The 27,553-nt window shown below is 38.1% G+C and overlaps 1 protein-coding gene across 1 annotated transcript; it reads right to left on the reverse strand.

Annotated features, from left to right (window-relative positions):
- Positions 1–400: 400 nt before the first annotated feature.
- LYPLAL1 (lysophospholipase like 1) lies at positions 401–27,121 on the reverse strand. The gene is made up of 5 exons (XM_008929166.3): positions 26,992–27,121; positions 22,661–22,760; positions 11,748–11,917; positions 1,440–1,555; positions 401–827 (listed from the first exon to the last, which is right to left on the reverse strand). Exons 1-5 carry the CDS (start codon positions 27,074–27,076, stop codon positions 588–590), a joined length of 711 nt encoding a protein of 236 aa, XP_008927414.1. The 5' UTR covers positions 27,077–27,121; the 3' UTR covers positions 401–587.
- Between the last annotated feature and the right edge of the window lie 432 nt (positions 27,122–27,553).

The following is a 27,553-nucleotide window of genomic DNA, read 5'->3' on the forward strand; positions in this document are numbered from 1 at the left end:
CAAGGGCCTGTGGTATAGCTAGACACAGCTACTTAGGACTTTTTTTAAAATATAACATAAACATCATTTTTTTTTTGAGTCTGCTTTAAGGCAGGTTCATTGCCATATGCTGAGAATCCCACTGTTCCTCTCCCTGAACTAACTTGAACATATGCATTATTTTAATAACTGGTCTTTTTCTGCTGTAATGCCATTATAAACAACCATACCACTGTGTATTTTCCCACCTTAGAACAACCCCTGGAGTCCCTTCCACCCTTCCCCCCAAAAAAAATCTGGGAGGGAATGCTTCCCAAACACTGTTTTCATTATTTTGGAATGGTTTTAATAATATTGGTCATTATTTTCTGTAGACTGATGTGGATGTGTATTTAAAAACCAGACAAGAGAATACAAAAAGGAACCCATATAATAAAATCAGTTTTAATAGTCTGTGCCATCATTTTACCACTTAGGTGAACTTTACAGACAATAAGAGTGTCTACCTTGAAGCTGTGCTTACATAATGGATATGGGACACCCATATACCTTCCACATGTGATCTTAAACCCACAAAAATCAAGAATTACACGAGGCTGGATCTTCTTTTATTCATTTGCCTTTGCTGCTTCAACAGGTAATTTCTTTTCAATCCAGGATTTTAGTTTTTCTATTTCAGTTCTGTTTAACTCATGATTGAGATTTGGAAAGGTATGAAGTGATGTTGATACCCCCAGTGACTTTAACATCTTGTTGGTCTCTTCACCCCATGAGTAGAGAACTAGTTCATCAGCAGTTCCATGACACTGAAATAATTCTGGAAGAACACTTTCATTTCTTTTCAAAGCCTAGATGGAAAGGAGATACTGTCAGACATATTGCTAAAAAATTTAAAAGAATAGTTACAATTACATTGTGACAACTTACATAGCATTGCATTTATTAATCTGCATTTTAGTGGTCATACTGTACTATCTCTACAAAAGTAAACAAGGAAATAATGGAAAAAAATGCCTTTAAATTCCAATATGCTAACTCTTGACAAATGATAAGGTTTACTTTAAGGTCTATACCCCTCTCCAAAGAAGAAAAAGAGAAAAAATTCATGACAGCAGATGGAGCCCATGAGTATTATAATTCATCACAAATTTTCAAAGCACAGTTTTGCTTACACAGACTCTTTAACAACTAAGGAAAACTAGCAAAGAAATTCATTTGTTAATCTCCTTCTACACTTCTAATAATTGTACTGTCTATGCAAAAAAAGCAATACAACATCATGCACGGACAGCTTTAAAGCCTCACTTCCCCAATAGTCTGCTTATCTATTTCCAGGAAATGGCATAAGTTTAGAATATGAATCAATTGCCTCCGATGAATAAACATGATATATTCAATTTTAATTACCATGTTTTCCATTTAGCTAAGCAGTTTTTCTATAATGTCTACCACATACTCACCTTGTAAACAGCAGAGTCTTTATTAAGAAAACTAGACAGTGCAAAGACTCCTGCCAGATCCTGATGAAACCTATATGCTACATGCATTGCCATTCCACCTCCCATCGAAAAGCCTCCTAGGATGCAACAAAAGAAAGATTGGATTTTTCTATAAGTCTTTGTAACCCAGCACTCAATTTATTTTTATCTTCAGACTTGTTTCTTTTATACATAATGCAATCAAAAAACATCTTGAGTAACATAAAGGTTACAATGATCTTAGAATCACAGAATCCTTAAGATCATCTAATGAAACCTTTGACTGATCATCGTGTTGTCAAATAGACCGTGGTACCAAGTGCCACATCCAGTCATTTCATGAACACCTCCAGAGATGGTGACTCCACCACCTCCCTGGGCAGTCCATTCCAATGTTTAACAACCCTTCCTATGAAGAAATTCCTCCTGATGTCCAACCTGAACCTTCCCTGGCACAGCCTGAGGCTTAAGTCAATGCAATTGGATAGTTGAAGTACTGCTGAAGTTTCATTACTGAAAGAGAAAAAAGCCCCAAACCCCAGCTAAAATGCCATTATTTTAGAAGTCATTTGTGCCGGGTAGTTGAATACTGTGGTCATATATACTCTGACATTAACAAAGCAAAACTGTGAACAGGTAATTTTCATCACTTATTTTATTCAACTTATTTTTCCCCTAGGCTAGCAGCATTCACACATGAAAGCTCTCTGTCACTATTGCACATAATCGATGAACATTCACAATAGACTAGCATTGAGGATAGTTTTGTTGTTACACCTTTGGATATACAATGAATAGGGAAAAAATGCAATGTACTCCACCTGAGCTCTAACAGGACCTCTGAATTAATGGCCTTCTGTAATCCATATGTCTCTTCAACTGCACTAATTCCTTACATGAGATACTTCCTCAGGGATGATTTTTACATGACAAATGCTTATTCATTAGCAAAAAAATCTAGACTATCACATTACTTCAAAAGGACACAGTACACAGGCTATTATATTGACTGTATCCAGATAATGGCTAGAGTGACATTTCCTTTATTTTCTTATGTGGAATCTGACCATTTACTTCATTTCCTTTTGATCAATCTGAACAATGCTGTCATCCCCAAACCCAAAAAGGAGCACTTATATTCTAAGACCATTTTGCATTTGCTTACAAATAAATACAGATAATACTTTGTTAACATTTAAAATTAAGTCCATTTTAAGCATTTTAGATTACAGGAAGAAAAGCTGCATTGAAAACTCATTACTAGTTTTTAAATGATTTAATCTTAAAATTTTGTACCCAGTTAGTCACAGTCTGGCACACTGTCTGCAATTACTCACCAGCAGTCTTTGACAATGCAGTCACCTTCTGTTTAGAAGTACATTAGGTAATGGTTCTTTTATGTAGATCATACTACTATGACAAAATGCAATACAAAGGACTAGTTCTTTAAATTTAGTTTGCATGGGAAAACCTGAAGTTTATCACTTGGTATCACAACAATCTCCAGGTAAATGCCGTATGTTACATGCTTCAAAACCAACAATTTGAATGAGCATTTGTAGCTGCAGACAATTTTTTTCAATTACAAGAAGCATTTCAGTATAAGTGTATGTTTGACATAACACATAGAACACATGGTCCGTCAAAAACTTCTACAAGAATTCAAATTTTGGGTTAAAGAAAAATACGAGGCAGGTACAGATATTACACAAAACAAATGTATGAAGTGACAGTCAGAATGTAATCAAAACAGAAAGCAAAAAGAAAAGTACATGTAAACAAATTATCTCAGCATAAAGAATACATAAACCCTACTTAGCATGTCATGAGTGTTAGACAAAATCAAAACAACATGCAACATTTCATCCTTAGATGGATAGAACATCACAAGCTCTTCACTTGAGACCAATCTACTTCCAAGACATACAGAGGCTGTGCACAGAAGTTCATAGTTTGCCCATAGGTTTTAAATAAAAAAAAGTATGTTCACTTTCAATTTTCCCCTTATATCTATTTTAATGAGAACTGTGATTAATGCTTCAAAACAGTTGAACAGTGTTAGCTCTACAATGCTCAGCATACCAGTTCAGGAAAGCATTTGTTTTAACTTCCCTGCCTTACAAATATGTGCAGGCTAAAAGGTGAGCACATACAAAACAGACACAATTAAATAAAACTCTGTTGCAGAGAAAATTGACTCAAATACGCATTTATGACCTCAAATGTGCTTCAGTGTAGTGTTGATTTTTAGGTAACATCACTTTGCAATAAGGAGAAAGCTGCTTGCAACTTGCTTCTCTAGTTGAGAAAGATCTGCTGAAATCGCACAATCGTCACACTTCCAAAATTAGAGAATTTCAATCAGAAGGAAACTTCGCTGCAATACTTATTGAACCAAAACTCCTTTGCAAAAAGTCTTTGTTGGGATATTATCTGCTACTATGTTACAGTCATACTATGATGGAACAGAGTAAATGAAGACTGAATTTCTCATATGTAACTGATTCCTGTTTGAATAGAATAGAAACCCTCATCACAGTTGCCATTTTTCAGTGATAAAACATTCTTTCCAGAGCTTGCAAATGGCCTTAGGAGCCTTTTAAGAAAACCTTCAGCTCACTTCTGTAAAGATCTTGATTTGTATTAATTTGCTCCTCATTTGTATTTGTCTGAAATGATAATCTGGTCCATGATGATACTTGAACATTATATGGGGTTCAGGAAACCAAATATTTACCTACTGTCAAACTTGAGCTTTATTAATTTCTTTGTATTTGGCCTTACAATGTTTGGTTTTGTATCTCAGAAAATGACTAACAAGTATCTAGCACAAAGGTTTCTTTATTTTGTCTCTCCTGTCCTGTATACATAAGAGAATGCTCAAAACTCTGCCTTCTCCCCCATGCTCCACTTTGGTGCCTGCAACAATCTATTCCCAAGTTCAGAAAGTTCTGTAGGTTTTCATTCCTCTTTACAGAAAAAACATCTCTCTAACACACACAGGTTTGACATTGCTGATTGCTTCATGAATCACATAGATTTGTCTGTAAAATGCTTTAAACAATTTGTTATAATGATTATGGAACTAGGGAACAACAAACAACATCACTATTTTGCTCTCTCCAATTAAAATTTTTAAATGTGCTCAAAGTTTTTTTCACACTAGAAACCACAGCCATGGGAAAAAAAATTAGTTATTAATCACCTCCAGTGCACAAATTTTGCCATCTGCATTGAATACAGATCTTCTGCTCTTTGCAGAGACAGACATGGAGCTCTTCTCATATGAACTTGAGTAGCAAAGTTAGAAAGTGCTTCATTACAGCACAGAAACAAAAAAGGAGGAGGAGAAGCTAAACTCCAGACTTCCATGAGATAAGAATTAGGACTTGGGTGCAGGGGTGTGGTATGGCTTGTTTATTTTAAATAGTATTTCTTCACTAGTTTCTCTCTAGTAGTTGTTCTTCATCTTCCCTGTATTTCTTCAGAATTGTCAGTACAGCTTTGGTAACAAAGTGGCATACAGTGTCTGTGCCAGCACAGCACAAGACAAACACTCTTCTGTTGTCTAAGGCTACACCAGCACAGTTAGAAATTGTCTTGGCCTGTTCTGTTACCATCACAATACATTACATACTCTTGTCTCATTTTCTTTCCATTCTCACAGCATTTTTCATTCTCAATTTCTCCTTTCCTAGTATTTCAACTTAGAGTTACCTCAATTAGTTTGTTATCAGGAATTTCTCCCTAAAACTACATTTCAGTTTACTTTCTGCTCTCACTGGGGACTTCCTGTGATTTACCTTCTATTAATGGTAACAGCAAAACCTTGTTCTACACATCATCTGCAAAGAACCTGACTTTCTGGTTTGACCCTCCCTTTTCATCAATGAATGAAAGTATTATATACATTTAACAGTGTTCATAAATGAATATCAGCAAAGAGTAAAAATGCCAGTAGAACAGCAAATTCTCTTCTCCACAGAACTCCCTGAACACTGCTCCTGTGTTAAGTGCTTAAGCATGTACTTTGTCTCAAGTGAATTTACTCACAGCAGTGATTGTCTCCTTTAAATCTATTCAAGCAACTTCACCAAACACTAACCTTTCACACTAGCAGAACTGCAATGGATGGTTTCCACCTCTGATAGCCTTTTTATTCTGTTTGTTACTCAGCGACTGAAAGTCTTTACTAGAACAAAGGCAACTTCCCTTGACTGGTTCAGCCACTTGCTCTTGTTAGGAACATGACACAGTTTGCTCCCCAACTTTCTGACCAGCCAAAACACATTTTGAAATGCATATTTAAGTGGTACAAGTTTTACTACCTTCTTGTAAAAACAAGTGTACAATAGTTTCTAACGTATCAACTTGCAGAAAAACCAGAACCAGTTACAGTTTTATTTTCAACTGTTACGGTTAATAGCGGGAAACCCAACGTGTACCTAAGGAATCATAATTTTTAGGACTGGAAGGAAAATAAAATCCATGAAAAGTCTCAAATCGACTTTTATTAAGGTCTTACACTACCCAATCTACGCCTTGCTTCATTTACCTAATGTGTTTCCTTGGCTGTTTCTAGAGAGGATGACAGCACAGCCCTGCTGCAACACTTACCTATCATTTTTACATTCAGCACAACCGTGCAACATGGGAAAAAGGAAGAGAATAACCTATTCTTTATGCTCACAGTATCTATGATTTCCAATTGAATCACAGAAAGGAAACTAGAAAATAGCTCTCTAAAGCAAAGAATACTGAAGCAGATTGTCTTAGAGATGTGAACCTTCCATTAGTGGAGATCTTTCAGAAGAAGTCAGAGAGGCAATGGTAAGGATTCGCCTAAATAGAGCTGAACCTGCACTGACACATAATCATGGATTAGTGAATGTTGTTAAGCCTTACTCTTCTATGATTCTGTAGGCATGACTGTGAAGAAAATACAGGTTAATCTGTACCCTGTGGCATGTCTACACATGACTCCCAAGCATTATAAAAGCCCATTCATCCATTTAATTTTGCACAGAATTCAGGCTTTCATTAAAGAAGAGTAAGTACATGTCTTCGACAGTTTCTATTAAGGCTGAAAAGATCAGAATTTGATTCACTTTATTTTCTCATCAAAGTCATTATCTGATATGTGATGACGATACCAAGATTGAATTATTTTTGGGTTTGCTGCTGTGATTTACTCCTGTGATTTACTGATTATTTACTCCTAATCTTCACTAACATTTGCTAAGCCTGTCATTCACAATACAGAACAAAACTGAGTATGGGCCACCTTTCAGAGTCCCTCGTTTTTAGATACATTAATATGGACACCACCAAATGCTGGGAAACAAAGTGACCAGTGGTGGATCCTACTCTCTGGTTAAAATTAGCATTTGTACCTCCTACTGAACGACTTATGAAGGAAACAGAAACATCCATTTGTTAGTGTCTCTTTTTACTTCCTGATGCACAAGCTAGAGTAGCAGAGCTCCAAAGAAAAATAAATGGCCAGCTGAGGTACAAAAAAAACACAAGAGAAGCAAACATTTTACCTGAAGTATTAATGCAATGCAAATTTACACTGTTTCACTGAAAATTAATGAAATGTTGCAGGTAATACGGGGCAGATGGACTAATAGTACTGCTTTGAGCCCAGTATCTCAGGCATAATTTAGATAAACCACAAAGCCACGCAAGGGGAGGTACAGAAAGAGAAATCTCATTTGAATGGCAGTGACAAAGGCAATATAAACCTGTGAATTTACTCGGTGAGAATGAAGCAGTAAGTACCTCTAAATGAAAGACAATGTTTTCCTAATGAAGACAGAAGACAGAAGGTAGGGTGAGTGACAGCAAAAGGCTTAGAAGCCAAAGACATTAAAATGTCAAGATTGTAGGTGAAGTAGTTTGCTCAACACTTTAACAATTTACTCTTGGTTTTTTATCCTAATATATTTACAGAATCCTCTTTCTCTGCGATGTCAAAGCAAAGATATTTCTTCCCTATCCCATTCTCACACACACTGAGAGAGATGGAAATGCTAATATTTACAAGAGGCACAGAGCTTTCATGTTACTTCCACCATGGTTCAGTAGCTATGTAAGAAGTCTAGCAATAAACAAAAAGTGGTTGTGTGTCTCGTGTTATTGTTACAGTACAAGGGGTCAGGAATCATGCATGTGTTTTTTGGCATACAGTCAAACCTACAGGACTGTTATGGAGAGTTTATTTGCACTGGCTGCTTACACAAATGACTACAGGTGGCAGAGACCAACACGCTTGGATCAGCACTTCTGAGCTACAAAAGAAGTGACCTGTAAAAGTAGGAAAGTAGTGCTAAATTAAGAAGAAAAAAAGAACAAAAATACTGCTTTTCACTGAAGTAGTTGACTAAAATGAGCCCTATCTAAATGCTCCAAAAAGGAGGTGGCCATTTCTTTCAAGAGCTTCTAACATAATCTTGAATAAGATTGTTGAAATCTTTGACATTTTCCACCTACGTGGAGTTATTTTACAGTGCATTATCACCATGGAAGCAGTTAAAAAAACAACAACAACAAAACAACCAAACACAAGAAAACAAAACAAAGCAAAACCACCACCTGAAAAACCAACTCAGTTTTAAATAGAAAAAGGAATTATTGTTTCACATTTCAAACTGTGGTTATTTGCTTGTTTGGCTAATTTAGCAATGAATTCAGGCATTTATAAAAAAGAAATACATCAAGTTTTTAAGAAGGGATACTATCAAAGCTCCAACTGTCAGAATTTGACTAAATTTATAATGCTCTTTTATCTCCAAAGTCAATATAAGCCTACTTACAGGATTATTTGCAAGAAGTGCTTTAGCCAGGAAGACCAGTAAGAGTAACTCAACAAGAATGTTTGGCTAAAAGGTGACTACCATTATCAAATTCTGGGGATGATATAATTATTTTTTGAATAATTACATATTGCTGTTAGTCTCCCTTCCTTCCTCCTCTAAGGTCAAGGGAAACAAACCTTAATCAGAAGTCTGCTTCCTTTAAAAGAGTTGGATTAATAGGAAAGCAACTCATGAAATAGTCACGGAATAGGAATGGGTATATGAGCCTTGTACTACTGTGTGCTGGTTGTTACAGAAAATTGATATGGATGTTTTAATAGTAAGACTTCATTTACATCCAGTAAATTAAGTAATTTAAATCTTTATAGGTAGATTCATCCAGCAGCTGTTAAAAACAAGGTTGCACCAACATTTTTCTTCATAAAGAAAGAGAGAAGTGGCACTGCACAACCTGGACTACATCCTCAGCTTTAGAATTCTGCCCTACAAGCAGCCACATGTGGATTTCAGAGCTAACTGTGCTATCAAAACAAACAACGCAGGCTATAATTTCTTTCAGAGCAAATGATCTTACTGTCCCACAATCTTGAGCCTTGTGGAAAGTCTGAATTGCTCAAGGAGAATCATCCTCCAGAACACCAGGTGCTGGGCTTCTCATTTTCCACTGTTTGAGAGCCCACTCCTGCTTCCCCTCTCTTCCCACTCGCTCACCTTTGCACAGTGCTCCCTCAGATCTTGCCTTCTTATCCCACACCTCTGAGCTGTCAGCAGCTACCCACCTTCCTGCTTGCCTAACACCTCGCTCACCCTCATCTAACAATATCTGACACTCATCCTCAGCCTGTAATTTCTAGTCTGCTATTCCATATAAAACCATAACCTTCAATCTTGTTACCCTCCTCATACTCATTTTGTTTTCTTTCCACTCATTAAAACTCCCACTTATTACAAAACAGCTCACTCAACCCAGTTCTCCTTAACCCTTTAACAAACATTTCATTCCCTGTAACTACCTTCATGCAACTGCTCTGCTCTTTGGTTTCTGTGACCTACCAGAAATGGCCCCTGCTGCTCTTCACAGACTCCAAAGTTCTCCAGTCTCTTCTCTCAACTATTTTGTCTCTATTTTCCATATCTCCAACATGACTCAACAGCACTGAATGCACTGTGAATTCATACCAAAATTTCATCATGGTTTTCTCTGCTATAAACATCTTATTTTCCCTTCACCTTACAAAGGCTGCCTCCTCCAACTCCATGGTACCAGCAGTCACAAATCCACTGTCTGCTCCCCACCTGTTTCCTTAAGCCTCGTCTTGCACCAGATGGATATTCCTGACTTTTTTAAAGAGAAATCTAAAAAGAGCTGATAGGACTTAGTTATCTGACATTCTAAGCAAGTGACCATATTTTCTATTATCTCCTGTAGACCAATCTCCCAAACTCAGAAAAATTTCAGGCCACCCATTTCTGTTTTTCCAGTGTACCTTACAGTTTGGTGCAGACATACTGACTTGGCCTCATATTCTCTTTTGATCAAAAGAATACAGAATCACAGAATGGCCTGGGAAGGGACCTTAAAGATCATGTTTCCAAACCCCCTGTCATGGGCAGGGTCACCTTCCACTAGAGCAGGTTGCTCAGGGCCCCATCCAACCTGGTCTTCAACACTTCCAGGGATGGAGCATCTACAACTTTTCTGTTAACCTGTTCCAGTGTCTCACCTCCCCCTACAGTAAGAACTTCTTTCTAATTTCTAATCTAAACCTACCCTATTTCAGTTTAAAGCTATTCCCCCTTGTCCTATCATTACATGCTACAACCTGAGTCTTTCTGCTGTGCCTTTTGCAATCGGATATGTCTATCTTGTATTGGCCTCATTAGCCACCAGCGTGCTTGCAACACATGTGGATAGAGCCTTCCTAAATCTTTGTTCGCGAAGCCCAGTCATGATGATCATTACATGCCCTGGTAAAAAGTCCCTCCCCAGCTTTCTTTTAGGCCCCTTTAGGTACTGGAAGGTGCTATAAGGTCTCTCTGGAGACTTCTCCAGGCTGAATATTATAAAGCTGCACAGTGCCCTTACATAACTCCTAATTTCCTGTAAGAAACAATGCCAGAAGATGGACAATTATTTGCACATATTAAGATGATTAATGTCACCTTTATGCATAGAGACCTTACAGGACCTCTAAGCTTCACTGTCCATTGCATTACACATTAATACCAGTGAAGAAAAGGCACAAAGTTCTTATGGAAGAACACTTAATCTTGTACAGTCATAAGTGACAGAATTAATTTTCCTCTAGCAAGTTTCTTACCCAACCACATGGGTCTCCTTCTGTACTTTGGACAAAGCTAATTCAGGACTGTCTTATTTTGCTTCTTGCACAAATATTGGACTCAACTGTGAGGATTTTTGCATGTAGTCTCTGTCAGGTGAGGAAACAAAGCTCCCAAGTGTTTGACAAAACAAGTATAATTATTTCTGATTTATATATGAGGAATGCAAACACACAGAGACGGGGACTTCCAAAGAATCTACAGACTGAAACAATCAGTGCATACCAACTTCCTTACTCTGCTTATGACTTGAAGAACAACTTTCATACAGTCTCTCTATTTCTAATTTTGAAGGCTACAGAAAAAAGAGAAAAGCCCAGTAGCACACTGCACTGCATCTGTACACAGAAAATCTGCCAGCTCAGTGTACAGCAATGCACCTGCACTTCTTCCGCTGCTTCCAAGTTATCAGGTATAACATGGGAAAGACAGATCAAAGAGGCTGTGCTGACAGCCATCCAAAACAATGCATTCTGCAGCCAGGGCAATGAGCCAGAAAGGGAAAGTAAGCACAGGCCTTCAAAGAGCAACATGGGGCTGCACCAAGAAAACATGTAGGCTGAATGGTAGTGGTTCCACCACACATGATTTTGATGGCATGACTCAGCTGGCCATAAATTTATAAGTTCCCACATTAAGAGTTTTTTCCCCAACCTGAAATAGTTTGTGGTCTAGAGATGGGACAGGGAGCCAAGGACTTGTGAATTCTCATTCCCCCTCTGACATAGGCTACTTCATCACCCTCAGCTTCTATGACTCAATATCCCACTATCTATTCCTCAGTACTGTGAAAGTTACTGGAAAATTGTGGAAATTAAGACAAACAAAGATGGACACATATGAACTATGACAGCTAATACTTCACTTGTTATCAAGTGTTAACCTTTAGTGATACGTAACATGCACATTTTTTCTCCATTATAAGGAAAAGTTCCTGATTATTTACATGCTACATCTCCACTCGCCAAAATGCAATTCATATTGGGAAAGTATACTTTTCCATCCTTGAAAAGGGCTAAAAGAAAATAGTAAAAATATGTACTTTTTAAAGTGAATCAAAGTAGATGATATCTTAACAATTAAAAAAACCCATTAAAGTAACACATTATAAATAAATCTCTCTTACCTATCAGTATCCTGTTCTTTGCAATGCCATTCTTAATCTCATCATTGATCAAGTCTGTAAGCTGCCGGCACATGGAATCAATAGTTTCAATGTGTTCAGGACAGTCATTAGAAATCTTATACCTGTCAAACCACACAGTGGAAAAGGCTCCCTTCAGAGGTGTGTATGGCCTGGAGTGGTAGAAGGGAAGAAAAGAAATGATTAACCAAGCATAAGATCAAAAGCCTTCAGCATACATGACAAATAAAAACAATTCAGTATCTTTCCAGCAAAGAAGAGAATAAACTTCCTTTAGGGCTAATGCAATTTACATCCAGTTACATTGCCTTTCACTGCATTCAAATCACGGTCCTTCAAGAATGAAGTCAACATTTGGAAGCTACGTAAAAAGCAATTTTCAGTCAGTTCAATGTTAAGGTTGGTCAGGTCAGCCAAAAATTTTAAATCTCAGGCCTGCCGAGAGCTTCTTAATCCTAAACAAAGCTAGGGTTGAAATCCACACTGGAATACAACAAACTGAAGTAACAGCTAAAAAAGTCAGCTTTGCAGGAACTAACTTTATGGAATTAAACTGTCTAACTCTTGACAAAATCGACAGGAGATGGGTATTATGAACCTCTAGGTATTCTGCCAATTTTTCTTTTTGTTAAATAAACACAGCCATCCTCATTTTAATGTGGCAGGGACCTTATAAAAATTACTGAAAGAAATGCCATGTGTTCACTGGACTGGTACACAATCACGAACAAGAGACATGATATTCCGCACCATAATACTGTGTTGTCAGATTAGTATTTTTAAGTGCTTCAACATGCTGCCCAAACCTCAGATAATCAAGAAACCTACAATACAAAGCAGCCTTTTCTGTTTTTAAATAAAAATTATTAATAGAGCCCTGAAATCCCAAGGAAGGTGATCTAATTGCCTTGCAATGGCTCTACAATATATTGCAAAACATACTGCTAGGAGATTGATCCTTCACCTCAAACAAAGCCACTAGAAATCCTTATTTGCTATGTTTAATCAGGGGGCAAATTCTTCATTTTACTTAAGCTCAGATCAGATTACAATTGTCATCCACAAATAGACAGCCTTTGATAAATGTCTGGATGGGAACACACTGAAAATGCTAAAGTTCACTTCTGTGCTCTCCCTGGATGTTTTTCAGTACTAGCATTGAACCAAAATGCAACTAACCTAAAAAGAGAACGGCATTATTTCAATTATTCTTAATGAAGGAACAAATTCTGCCTTTATTAATACCAGAGAGGCTTCACATAGTAACCAGTTATTTCTAAAGCAGTACTGCCATGAAGATGAGAGTTCAAGATATTTCATTATTCAGTCTTAAAAGTAAAACATGAGAGAACATAAATTTTCTTCTGCCTGTTGCAATGAACATGAAAAAAAAGTCCATGACTTTAAAGTTGGTAAGACATATATATTGAAAGAGGCAACAAACACTACAGTTTCATCTTTCTGAGCAGAGCTTCGGGACCAAGTATCTGAAATGTACTGTTATTCAAAATGGCATACAATATGTGGTCAAGTTTAGTACAGAGTGTGCCTTAAATAACCCCTCATTTGCTTAATTCAAAACAAACCATATACTTAAGCACCTAAATTAAAGGAAATTCAGTGGAAATATTTTGTACACCCAGCAAGCTAAGGCTAAGTTTAAAAAATATTATTCAAATGCTTTGCCTTTTTTTTTTATTCTCTTTAGAATCTCGTCTCCAGGATTCTTGCCAAATGAATTTTTCAACATCTAAGAAACAAGATTACAAATCTCTAATTCACAAAAGTCAATTTCTATAAGCAGAAGACATTTCAGTCAAACCTATGAAGAACTGAATTACTCGAGTTTCTGGAAGTCACTTGGTCAATGTGATGTACAGCAGACTAAATGCCTGGGCAAACAGTATTTGATTCATGGTTCTCTCTAAAACACTTGTACATCAATCCTGGTTAAATGCTTAGCAGCCAAAGGGCTTCATTTTCTGGTAAAGTCAGAGTACCTAATACTTTTGTGAGAAAAGATGTGAAAGGTTTTGGTATTATTACAGCAGACTGACCCAAGATTTCCATGAAACAAAGATATATATATGTATTGCATTACAGCTATTTACTTTTACATTACAAGAATATTAAAGCAGGTTTCCCCACAACTAAAAGACAAAATCATGCCATTTATAAACAGGACAAATTGCACTACGAGATTGTTATACTTTATGAGAAGACGAAATTCAGGACTTCTACCTGCTGTCTTTGTAAATTCTTCAGTAAGATAGTTGAAAGACTAATGTGCTTTAAGCCCACAGGAAAAGACTCCCAAGCAAACAGGCAAGTGACTTTCAGCTGCCTCAAAAACATCCTTGCAACCACTCTTGATTTCTCAGAAATGCATTAAAAATAACCTTTACATAAAGCTGAGAAGTAAGATTCTTTTAATGGTTCACCCAACTGGCACATCTGTTTTAGTCATTCACCTTGTTCCTTAAATAATCCCTTTATTAGTTGGCACACTACAACTCAGACATTACCACGGTAAACAAATATGTTTGGCATGGAACCATCTGTATAGCTCCAAGAATACAGCACAAAATTTTTTCATACAATTAAACCACAAAAAAAAAAAAATCCCTATGTTACAGTGACATGAGAAGCTGGATTGAAATATGCAAAAGAAAAGAAATACAGAGCGAGTGAAAACTCCATCTGATAAGATCAACGTGGTCAGTTAAGGACAGTGACAGAACAAATTGTGTACTTTAAGTTTGGATTTTTTTGCTTTCTTAAGTTTAATCGCAACTCATAACATTAGTCCCTCTGTGCCTCACTTTCTTTATCCTCTCCTAAAAATTATACTAAAAATAAAGCTCTGTGTCTCTAAAACTGTGTGCTGTTGAAACTGGTAATGAAAAAATATAGTCCCCTCAGCCTTCTTTTTTTAAATTTATTTGGTTCTGGAGCACATGAAAGATTCAAATCCATATAAGAAAACAAGAATCAAGAACCCTCTCTGGGTATATCCAGCTTCCAAACTTGCATCAATTTTTAAGAGACAAATGAAGGAAAAGTTCATATGAACTTATCTCTTAACATTTAAAAGTAAGGAGGAAAGATGACGTAAAGGAGACATGGCTAGTATCAAACATCATTTAAGAAACTGCAGGCACTATTAGGATTAGAGTCTTTTTAATGCTTCCCATTATCCTCAAATCACTCTAGATCAAGTTTTCTGACTACTTTATAGGTCTTATTTTTAAGGGTGTCCATTGACCTAGTATTGTTTTCTCACATGTACACCTCTTGCATGACACTGTGATTTCAAGAAGATCCTACACAATACTTCAACATCTTAAAAGCAAAATATATCCTATACTATCTCTGAAAGTACTTATTATCCTTTCAGTCTTTTTCAAATGTGTATTCAAATGGAAGTAATTTTCACTGTTGATTTGACTTCAAAGTTTCAAAGCAATACATGTAATTTCAGTTAGCTTCTGCTAATGTGAGTTCTGTAGTAATGAGGAAAATATAAAGTAGGCAGCAGTAACACCATGTTTTTCCACCTTCCCGAAGCATGAACTCTAGACCTGCTTAATCACATTTAGAAATGTGCTAACTAGTCTGAAATTATCCTAAGTTAAAAGAAGTGGAGAACAACCAAATGATGCTACATGGGGTTCAAATTCAGATCTAAACCGATGGCAAATTCTATCTCCAAAATGAGGCTATTAGCAAAGTGATTCACATAAAGCTACAGGTGTTTTTGTTCATTATCCAGTAAGTCACTGTGCCTGTCCAAGATATTAAGCTAAAAGACAAGCCAGCAGTGCTAGCTCCTTTAAATAAGAAATATAAGAGTAGCAGACAGCACGTTGATAAATAGTAAATATTCTTCCCCCGACTCTTTCTCCTGATCCACAATTTTATCATTGCCCTCACGCTCAGTGCTACGATCACCCTGCATTAGCAGTCACATAAAACCCAGACCACTGGTGCTGGCTTTCAGGGTTCCAGACAGAATTTCCTGAAATGTCAGACAGAACTGGAAATTTATAGTGAAGTTAGGCTTTGAGATTCAAATAAGGACAGAGAAAGATCAAAACTAATAAAATCCTCAATTTTTCTTCCTTCCCAAACTCATCTTCTCTCAGTTGGGAGGCACAGAGACATTGTAATGTTGTCTTTTGGAAGACTGCACACCCCTTCAAGAAAATCGACAGAGTACACTGCCACACTGTAGGTTCTACTTAACTCTGCTCTGATGAGACTCCACCTGGAGTACTGCATCCAGTTATGGAACCCTCAGAACAGGAAAGATATGGATCTGTTGGAGCAAGTCCAGAGGAGGGCCACAAAAATGATCAGAGGGATAGAGCATCTCTCCCATGCAGAAAGGCGAGAGAGTTGGATTTGTTCAGTCTGGAGAAGAGAGGCTCCAGAGCGAACTTAGTGAAGTCTTCCAGTACTTAAAGGGGCCTATACGCAAGATGGGAACAATCCTCTTAGTGTTGTGATAGAACAATGGGAATGATTTTAAACTAAGTGGAGGTACATTTAGACTAGATATGAGGAAGACTTTATTTACAATGAGGCTGCTGAAATACCAGCACAGGCTGCCCAGAGAGGTGGTAGATGCCCCATCCCTAGAAACATTCAAGGTCAGGCTGGATGGGATTCCAAGCAACCTGATCTAGTTGAAGATGTCCCTGCTCATTGCAGGGGTATTTGACTAGGTGACCTTTAAAGATCCCTTTCAACCCAAAATATTGACTGATTCTAGAAGTAAGTCTTGACTCTCTTAAAAGTGATGGCAGGTTTTTCAAATGAAAGCAAGGTTACTCCCTAGTCCCAAATTCTCTCATAGCATAATCTCACTGCTGAATTTCAATACCACATCACAAGAAAATTTAGTACATAATTCTGTTTTTTAATTCCCACTGTCTTCTTGAAGCAGAAAGCAAATTTGAAAAGAAATGGGGAAGAAAGCAGAGAATCCAGCTAGTCAAATGAGAAGTATAAATCAAATCTCTAGTCCAAGGTATATCTTATGTTAAAACTGAGGTTTAACATATCTTAACAATGAAGCCTTGTGGTATGGAAACAGAGCATAAGACATGTCCAAAATTCAAACAGTTTCGACTTGGAGCTATACTTTAAAAAAAATAAATTGCAAAAGGTAAGACAAGAGTCATCTCCATGAGGACCAATTTTGGCTGTTCTTCAGTAAAGGCTGTGCCTGTTCACTCAACCACATGCAAATGTTTTTGATAGAGTTGTTCTGGATGTATACTGTCTGAAATGAGAGCTGACTGAACCAGTACATAATGGTTACCTGAAGAAATACTACGCTGACAGCTTTTGTTACTTGAGACAAATCTTAATCATTTAAGACAAAGGAAGCCACAATAGAAGCTGGCATAAAACTCAGTGGGAAAAATTAAGAGTTTGTCTCTGTTTCTTTGTTTCTACTGGTTTGCTGGATTGGTTTTGTTGGTTGTTTTGGGGGTTTTTTTTCGAGTGGGTGGCGTAAATTATGGGGATTTGTACTAATCAGAAAACAGCAACAATGTTATGGTTGAAAAGGCCATAAAAGACTTTTCATACACACTGCCAGTTCCTCAGCAACCAACAAATATTGCCTGCTTTATAAATTCACAGAAAGAAAGTGGTAAGAGGGAAACCAGGGCCCAATCTGCATCAGTTCTCCATTGTGGAGTCTGAAAGACACTCTGGGATTCAAAGTGATATCTTTCACAAGCTGGTGGCAAACACCACCAAGGATGGATGAATGACACTAGTTAAGCACAGAAACCCTTGAAAAGACTATAAAGCAAGAATGACACATAATTTACAAACCCACAACTGCTCGCTAGAAGGGTGATATAAAAACCTCTGTCTCCAATTCTTCTGTATAGGAAAAGCATTGAGAGAATCAACACAAGAGGAAGAATGCCTAAGAGCACAATGTAGTTAAAGGGATTAGAAATCCAAGATTATTTCCATCATGTTCTAATTTGTTTTCCCCAAGCATGACTACAGTATCTGCATTCCACATGGTATTTAGCATCTGATGTAAGCATTAGATGTACACATATTTGTTAAGTTTTCTTCACCTAATTCAAGAGCAGAAATAAAAAGGAAAATACAAAGTTTATCTAACCATGCTTCCAGCATTATTATGCAGAACATGTTAAATTTCCACTTAAAGGAGATGAAAGAACCACCCCATGACACCAACCCAAACCTTTTCCATTTCTCCCTTAAGTTTCCACCTTTAAAAAGACTTCTTTGTGTTAAATTTATGAATGAGGTTAGGGCTTACAAAAGTCAAGGATTAATAGCATTTGCTTGAGCCAAAAACAGTATGATAGGCCCTGTGCACACTCCCCTCCACAGCTCCGCCAATCCATCTCAAGTCCGACCTGCAGTACACCCCTGCTGCTTTTCCAGTCCTAGGCCTCTCACAGGCAGAGACTGCCAATGGAGCTGAATGGTGCCAAACTGTCTGGTGGTTTTGCGATACAGCCAAATGGGGACTGTGATGAGATGAAACTCATTTCCACCATGAGCTGAGCAAAGATGTGAACTTAGGTGAAAGGATGGAGTACTATGCCATATAATGCTGAGTAGTCCTTATCAGCCACATAAAGATATGGGAAGTTAGAACAAATTGGGGGAAAAAAACCCAACCAGACAACAAGCTCTGCACAGAGAATTATGTGCCACAGAAAGGTTTGTTGAGTGAATGTCAAAAAGATCCATAAAATAGGCAAAGTAGTATTTATAGTTTATTTTCTGACTTGCAAAAGAGAAGGACTGTCAGAACGGAATGCAAGACAACACAAAGAATCTTTGGCCTAGATTTTTTCAGGGAATTAAAGAAGGTAAGGTATATGTATTAAAACAAGTGGAGCCTAAATGGTTTTAAATTTACCACGTTAGCTCCTGCAATGCCAATTTAAACTATCACTTTCTATTAAAAAAAAAAAAGGTTAAATTGGGTGGTATTCAGTTCTGATTTAGAAACTCAATAGAAACCTAACGTTTAAGTCACAGTTGTAGCAGCTGAAACAGTATTTCAGTTGTAGCCACCCTGACCCAAATAAAAAGGAAAAAGGAAACCCTTTCCTTTAAAACTATTAGTGTAGACGTGGCTTTAGGGATTGCATCAGCTGCTAGGGCTACAACTGGAGTTTGGTTTTTTTAAAGATGTATATTAGCATTACGATGGAGAAAATATAGAATTCTGTTGTGTTTAACAAGTTTAATCTATGTACAGAAGCACTGATCTTGAAAGAAAGCTAAATCAAACAGTTAAAACAAGTTCTCTACTAATTTTTAAGTATCCCAGTAGACTACTTTACAGAGAAAAAAAACCCAGAACCTCAAAGCAATGTATAAAACTTTTAATTCGTAAAGCAAAATTTGCATGCCCCAGGTACATGCATTTAATTTACAAACATATTCAAAATTCAGGTGTCATTACTCTCATTACATCACACTGAGGCTTCAAATCCACATATTTTTCCCATTTTTATCTAAGTATGCTTTTTACCATATGCATGTTACTTAGTATTTTTGCAGGACTTTCTTCTTTAATAGTAAAATTCACTATCTACATTCTTCTATTTTTGCTCAGGAAGCAAACAAATATGAGACTCATTGCAGTTTCCAAAGTGACGGGGGATGAGTGAGACAAAATGCTGCAAACACTTTACCTGTCCAGGGCATATCCAGCGATCATTCTCTATACAGACCCTGCACATTATAAAAATGATTAAAATAAATGCCTTCTTAAAAAATGTGTGACTTTTTACTGAGATCTATAGACAACAGCTAAAAACAGTTTTATAAAATGTAGTCCTGTAATGTTCTATTGCTTTTACCTATAATCCTCTCTAGTGTTTGCCGACATCAATGCTAGTGAAGCCAAAGGACGTATTTCAGAATTCTTCTCGATTATATGTTGGACTGGTTTTCCAAAATAACTTTCAAATACACTGAGTCTTGAATCAAAATATGTCTGAATCTCTGATGCTGTACAAATCAAAAATATGCATGCTTCAGTGCCGGGGATAAAATCTAAATAAAACATAAATATAAACCCCATTGATCCTCCACAAAGAAAAAAAAGAATTCAATGTTTTCTTGAAAAATGTGAATTCCAGTGCTTTTCAAAACTCTGTCTAATAGAGGTCAAGAATGTGTAAGATCATATCTATAGATCTAGCAGCAGAATAATATCCATCAGAAATGTGAAGAGGTATTCCTGACCTGCAGTTTATCCTGCCAAAGCCCCAAGTTTTGCGGTTATATCATCAAACCTGTTTTTACTGGCAAAACTGACAGAGAACGCTCAATGTGTATGTGCAAAGTTATGCTGGGAAAGACAAGAGTTTATAGAGCATGAAGTACATCCACATTAACAGGATTTTGCCAGAGAAGCACATTAGCCAAGCAATCCTAATCCGGTCTTGCCAAACTTCAAGCTTTTCTTTGAAGACCCTGCAGCCAAGTTTTGCACTTTGCCCCTATAACCTGACAGCACAGTGGCAATTTATAGAGACCCACAGAGGCTCTCACATCAGCTTAACTTTTGGCCAGTACATCCTTCTTTCTCTACATGATCAAAGAACTTGGATCAGAATCTTCTTCAGCATATCTGCAAGCCCACAACCGTCTGGCTATAGGTCTCATTATCAAGGATTCTGAATTCCCCCATTGGTGGCAGAAACATTTTGAATTCTTATCAAAACATATAAATATATACACACACATGAAATCACCACATATATTCAAGCTCCTAATGCAGATATAATTATTTTAATGTCTGCCATTCAGGCTTGGATATTCTAGGCCTTGTTTTTATTTTCTCTGAGAGAACGGAGAGCATCTAATACAAAACCATTTCAAAAAGCATAGTGTGATTTGTTCTTGAACACTAAAACAACTGTAAAGGTTCCTGTTATTTCTGTTTTCAAACAGTAACATGTAATCACAAACTTCACTTCAGCATTGCTGCAGTGGCAAACATTACTGTACTTAAGAGCACCTGCTTTATTTCACTGTGTCACATAATGCTGCCTATCAGCAACAGAAGGCTGTGCACAAGTGTACTTCATATTGCCAGTCACAGTGTGTTTTATATTTGTTGAACATACACCTTTTTACAGTTTTGCTAAAAGACGCTTCTGAATCAACTCACATGTGACTTCCATCTGCTGTAGACAGGAACAAGAGTAACCTCAACTTAAAAAAGAAAAAGAGAGTGAAATAAACTGCTTATTCACATCTTTTAATTATAACAGTGCCTTTCTTCCCATCTGTTTACCAAAGTCCTGAAATCAAAAGTCTTCAGATAAAAACAAATTCCCTTGAGTCAGAAGATCTTGCTGGTTAATCATTTATACATAGTTTACATCCATAGTTACCCAAAGAAACCAAAAAAAATGAGAAAAGGATTGACCTCAGAAGTGCTGTGGGACAGAAAAGCAAAGCAGTGGCCTAACAGATGTGATCTGAGGTGCCCTGGTTGCATGTAACATGCAAAGAAAAATCATTTCACAGAAAAGCAAAATCTCCTACATTTCTCCAGTACCTGCTGTGTTGATAGGGAAGGTATGGAGCCCATCAGCATGTGTGATGTGCCACTTATAACTCTGGCATCACTTTAGCCTGCCATCAATGAAGTAATGAGTACATTATTTACAGAAAATCGTGTTCACTTCCTACCAAACCAAAACACACTGCTTCAAAGACTTCCACTCACGGTCTTGATTTTTCTGTAACACAGTGAGTACATTCACATTGCAATCTCTCAATTGCTTTTTCCTGCCTAAGTGGACCATAAAAAATACATGGTCAAGGAAAGGGGGGTTTTTTCACGTATTAGCGACTGCCAGACAAAATCTGCTATTATACTTGTTCATACCCTCCAAGAATTTTTTTCTAACTTTCAAACCTCTGTACCTCGAAGGTCTGTGTAGACTGTCACAATTTCCTTTTCCGTTCAGCATTCATCCACACTTATGCACAAATTCAGAAAGAAACTCAAGCCCTATTACCCTTTAAGGAAACATTTTCCTAACTTAGAGTCACAGACACCTTAAAAATGAATTTATATTATGAAAAATTAAGCAACTCTGAAATTTAATATTATACATTTAATATATGTTACATATATAATATTATAATTATGTATTATATATTTAATATTATCTTTGGATGGCTAAATATGGAGGTAGGTGCCCAACTTTTAGCCTTTTGGTTTGACCTTATAAACTTTCAAATTCCTGTAGGTAAATTTTTTTATCTGTATTTCCAGTCTGCCACCGAACACACAGTGTCATTTAACAACAAGACTCTTGCTTAAAGTAAATGTTGAACCCAATTCTCTTTGAAATTGTTGGATGAGGATTCAAATAAGAAGCAATGTGTGTTTTCAAATTCCAAGTCCTTTCTCCAGCTGCTGAAGATCCTGTCAAATCCTACTAATCAAACAGACCGGTCAACCTGGCATTAAATACAACAGAATATTTTAAGGGTTAATATATGGGAGTTAATACAGGAGGATTGGGATTCAGAACATAGCTCTACAATGGCACTACAACACATATCAGAACATCATTGTCTATATCAAAGAGATGGAAAGATACTATGAGGACAACACCTGAGTTTCAACTAGAGGATGTGACTTTTGTGAAGTCTTATCCATTTAGAGACTTAACCACTAAAATCGCAGTTGCTGGACAACAATGCACTGCTGAGCTCCAGTTTTGCCAACAAACATACGAGAGAGAAGAAGGAAGTGTTACAATAGTCTGTACCAATATTCAGAAGCGTATTTTACAGTAGAGGAACAGAGTAATTTAATCCTACAGTAATAATATATTAAATGATACCTGGCAGGAGCCGTTGGGTAAATTACTTTTATATGTTGGAAAGCCATGTCTTGATTCAAAATTTGTTTTATCCATGCTCTTGCTCCTTGGCCAGTATCACCTGTATCACACAGAAGGTGACAAGAAGAATTATTCTGTGCATTTCGCAAGAAAATTATACAATGTCAAATACATTTATTCCAGATTGACCTAATTTCAAATCACAAAGTCAATACATCAAAATGCTAAAGAACTTTCTAGAATCTTAGTCCCCTTTCCAATGAAAATGGACTCAAAATTTCCTAAAAAAGACTACTTGAGAGGTACCACAGCATAAGTTTAATAAATACTTCCCTAAATCCTATGGCTTAAGTATCTCCCAGGTAGACACAAGATCCTACCTGTTACTTGCCTTGTCTGCTGATAAGTGATAAACAAAAAATCTTGATGAATATTTTTAAAAAGTGAAATAAAATACCTGCTGCTCCCCTTACAAAAGATTACTTATACTAGAGAATTTAATATTAACCCACTTTAAAACCTACTCAAGAGTAGTGAAAAGGATCTCCACACTTAATTATGCTAATATTGCACATGGACTTTAAGAGAAAAACGTGTTTTGTAAAAGCACTCAAGAGATGAGTTCAGGTTAAAGTATCTAGCAGGCTCTTAAAGAAACTATAATCCCCTGGTTCTGGTTGAAAACTACTTAAGATCTGACTCTCAACATGTTTTTTTCCTAATCTTAGCTACCCAAACTATGGCCAAAACTTCTGCAGACTGAAGTGCTATGAACAGATAAGCAGGATGAACTCTCCTGCAGACAGCACATGCTCCTTTCAAACAAGTATACATGTACAGACCAGACAGTTTCTCAAGCTTGTCTTTGCATTGCTGTTATCTTCCACCATAACTCCACTGCCACCCCTCTGACAAGCACACACACAAGAGTCTCCAGTGCTAAACAATACATCAAGCTTGAGGAAACCAGTCCGTCAAGGAATATAGTTTATAGCAGGCAATAGTTTCAACCTAAAAAATGGGGTGGGGGTTCAGCAAACTGGAATTTCACTACTGCCACTCATGCCACAGGCCTTCAGTCTTGTCTGAAGCTGAGGTTCCCACATATTATTCACTCAAACTGCTAATCCAAGTTAACAGTACTTTCTACTACTTTATCTCAAGGTGCCTGGCTTGACTTGAGAACTCACCCTATTCTTTTCAAAAACATTATTTTTCTCAAACCATGAGGAAAAAACATCACTGCCTTTAAGCCAGGTTTACTGCCACCTTACATGGGCTCATCTGAACACTGTTGCATAAATATACCAGTTCATTGTTACAATGTTACAAAGTCCTCAATGGAAAAAATTTGCTCTTTATCACTCAAACAAAATTCAGTGATGCTTATTTACACACACAATTAATGCATCTTCAGAATTAAAACAGAAGGCACGAAGGATTCAAAGCCAGCATTTTTTTTTCCTGTTCGAGCACAACTGGCATAACTAGAACTGTTCTCTGTTGTCCTAAATGGTCCATGTGACAAATAAACAACAGGGTTGCAAAGCTAATTCCATTACAAAAGTTATTCTGCGGGAAGTCAAACAGTGAAATCACAGTTACATCCTTCATGCTTCAGGACACACTCCCACAAGCACTTTGCTTATGTAAGTAGTATGGTCTAAGTCCAAACACACCTCTGTTTCTTCACAGACACTCTTGATGTACAAAGGTTTCCTCATGGTTCTTGCCACCTCACAAGTAACATATCTTTGGGATATGTTTTGAATAAACTTTTTTTTCCCCCCTATACACTCCTCTTTTTTTAGTTAGAAAGCCAAGGTCTAGGCTCTGCAAATACTTGCACAGGACCCACCCTCAGGTAAGTCAACCTAAGCAAGTATCTGAATGCTTACAGAATTAGGACTTCATTAGGTCTTTACAAATGCCCTAACGATGTAGAATATAGCATTTTACTATTTATTCACACTTAAACTTTGCAAAGATCTCCAGAAACATTTAAAGTTAAGGAAGCTAGTTTGTCCATTAAAGTTCACAAAAAGCTCAGTAAGAGAAAATTTAACTTCTGTTAAATTTTCTGTGTATGAGGAGTCATCATGGCCCAAATACTCCCCAAATGCAGTAAGCACTTGCATGCACAGATAATGCATTTTGATTTGCTAAGAATAGAATTTGCATGGGAGGGAGAAAGAGAGAAGACTGTGACATCAAACAAAAGCCAACAACCTTCTGAAAGGTTTGTCTTTCAAGCTATTGTTACATTTCAGCGCCATATGTTTTTCTGAACACTACAAAAAGAAGCAAACAATGGATGATTCTGCTTTGACTGATGGCAACAGTATTATCTTTTTCCCCTCCTCAAGTAAAATATGAATTATTTTCCTTTCACATATAGCTTGAACTTCCAAATTTTCTTTCTCCGCAAAGTTGAACAAAATGTAACATTTAGGTTGGATATTAGGAAAAATTTCATCACCAAAAGGGCTTTTAAGCACTGAAACAGGCTGCCCAGGGAAGTAATTGAATCACCATCCCTGAAGGTACTTAAAAGATGTGTAGATGTGGCAATTAAGGACATGGTTTAGTGGTGGACTGGGCAGCATTTGATCAATGGTTGGAACTGATCATCTTAAAGGTCTTTCCCAGCCTATGATTCTGTGCCTGTTACAACATACAAATTTGCAATCCTAAGCCTAAAAAATTATTAAGTATTTGTTATATTCATTTGCCTTCCCTGCAAAGCTATCAAATGGATCCTCTACCTAAATTGGATGTACAGTACCAGGAATTTTCTAACACTTTTTTATATTATTCTGCACTTATTATAATTTGTCTAGAGTAAGCATTATGAACAAAATGGATTCATGCCACTTGACTGCCACTTTCCATCACAAGTGCTGTACAGAAGGTTTACAATTCAGGTTTACAGGCCAGCCCACAGCAACAGCACTTCTGTTTTAAATTCCATTCTGCGGAACTGCTAAAAACCAAATAAAAGCACCCTTGTACTTCCCCATTGCAAACATCATGAACAAAATCATATAAAAAAAATGAAAAATTGTAGAGTACTTTAACCACATGTGGAATCAACCTCTAACCATAATCTTCCCTTACTCCTCCAACATTAGAGAAAATTATTTCCTCAAGCATTAAAGCATTAGTGTTAACAAGGGGGCTGAACACATCTTATAAACTCTTTCACTTTCATTCTTTTACTCACAGAATTTTAAAAAAGCAAAATTAAACTAGGTTATAAAAACAAAACTAATTTAATAAGCACATACAGCTTTGTTAAACTAAACAGAAGCATCAGCAAAAAGCGAAGCTAAGAGAAAGACACTGAAAGATTTGAACACGTTGCCATATGCACATGGGCGGCTCAACAGAATGGATTCCCAAGGCCTTGATCTAATAAAGATCTATGATTACTGTGTTTGGGTTTTTTTAAAACTCATGTGTTGCTATTTAGCAGGTTAGAAATAACTTTTAAGGAAAAAAACCAACAAAACGCACACTCCCCTCCTGCCCTCAGACTGGTCATTGATGCAGGTAACTCTCCCCTCTTTAAGTGGTGGCCACATAGCCAGTCTGGATATGGCCAGGACCCTTCTAACAGAGAGAAGTCAGTCTATCGACACGGGTTTTTAACAGGTGACAATACTCTCAACCCGATCCAAAACCACCAAGAGCCACTTTAACTGTGAAAATCATCCTTTGCCAGTGGCTACCCTCTGAGTGGGGCAATTAAGAGAGCAACGGGACTCGGGGAAACAGCGTGGGGCTGAATCGGGGTAGGTTTAGGTCGGATATCAGGAAAAGGTTTTTCACCCAGAGGGTGGTTGGGCACTGGAACAGGCTCCCCAGGGAAGTGGGCACAGCACCAAGCCTGACTTCAGGAATGCTCTGACTGGACAATGCTCTCAAGTACATGGTGTGATTCTTGGGGTATCCTGTGCAGGAGTTGGACTCTATGATGCTGATGAGCGACCCCCCAGACCCGGCACGTTCTGTGACTACATGATCCAGAACGCGTGTGTTCTCATGGCACAGGAGGCCAGGGCGGTGTGTGCCGGCGCCGTCCCTGCGGCACAGCCCTCCGGGCACAGACACGCCGCTCTGTGCCCACAGCCGCCTCCTCCTTCCCGGCCAGCGCTGCAGGGACAGCGACACCTCACACCCCTCCCCCGAGCCTGGCGGCCACCCGTCCCGCCGCCCCCTTCCCGCAGCCCCGGGAGGGACACCCCAGCCCCGCTCCCGGGAGCGCCCCGCCGGGCAGCACCCTGCGCCCTGCCCCAGCCGAGGGGCAAGGAAGAGGGGAAAGCAGCCACCTGAGCCGTGCAGGAAGATGAGGGAGGCGGTGTGCCTGCCCGCGGGGGACACCACGCTCCTCTGCAGCGCGGCGGGAGCCGCCATCCCAGCGCTCTCCTCCCCGCTCCTCCTCCGGGCCGGCCCTGCCGGTTCCGGGCCTCCCGCCGCCCTGTCTCCGCCCTTCTCCTCAGGAGCCCACGGCCCTTCTGGCAGCGAACCAAAACGAGTTTCGCTTTTAATGCCGTGCTCCGTTATTTATAGTAAACACCGAATATTTAGCAGTGCCTTGTGGCAGACAAGCTGGGGCTCCGGCAGTAAAGAGGGGGCCGCCCCTTCCCTGTTGTCAGGCGTGCTGGGGAGGTGTCGGGTGTAGGTTCTGCGGCCTCACCAGGGTTGCCCCTACAAAGGCAAAGGCCTGGCTGGCAGGAGGGCGGAGGGGAGGCAGGAGGCACGGGGCTCTGCGGTCTCCTTGGGGGCACTTCAGAAAGGGAAGGGTTTACAAGGACCGCTATGAGAAAAAGTCTGGTAGACATTCGAAAGTCTGACCTTGTCTAATCCATGTTTTAGCACAACTGTTCTGAT

Source organism: Manacus vitellinus, unplaced genomic scaffold (genome assembly GCF_001715985.3).
Source record: "Manacus vitellinus isolate BGI_N305 unplaced genomic scaffold, ASM171598v3 scaffold_8_pilon, whole genome shotgun sequence".
Classification (NCBI taxonomy): Eukaryota; Metazoa; Chordata; class Aves; order Passeriformes; family Pipridae; genus Manacus; species Manacus vitellinus.

What these genes read in the sequence shown, in the direction of transcription:
- LYPLAL1 (XM_008929166.3), bottom strand. Translation starts at nt 27,076, where the DNA reads ATGGCGGCTCCCGCCGCGCTGCAGAGGAGCGTGGTGTCCCCCGCGGGC. An exon ending in TACCCAACGGCTCCTGCCAG is followed by an intron (nt 11,918 to 22,660) that starts GTATCATTTAAT and finishes CTACCACTCCAG; the next exon opens with GCCATACACACCTCTGAAGG. An exon ending in AAGACTCTGCTGTTTACAAG is followed by an intron (nt 828 to 1,439) that starts GTGAGTATGTGG and finishes CTTTCCATCTAG; the next exon opens with GCTTTGAAAAGAAATGAAAG.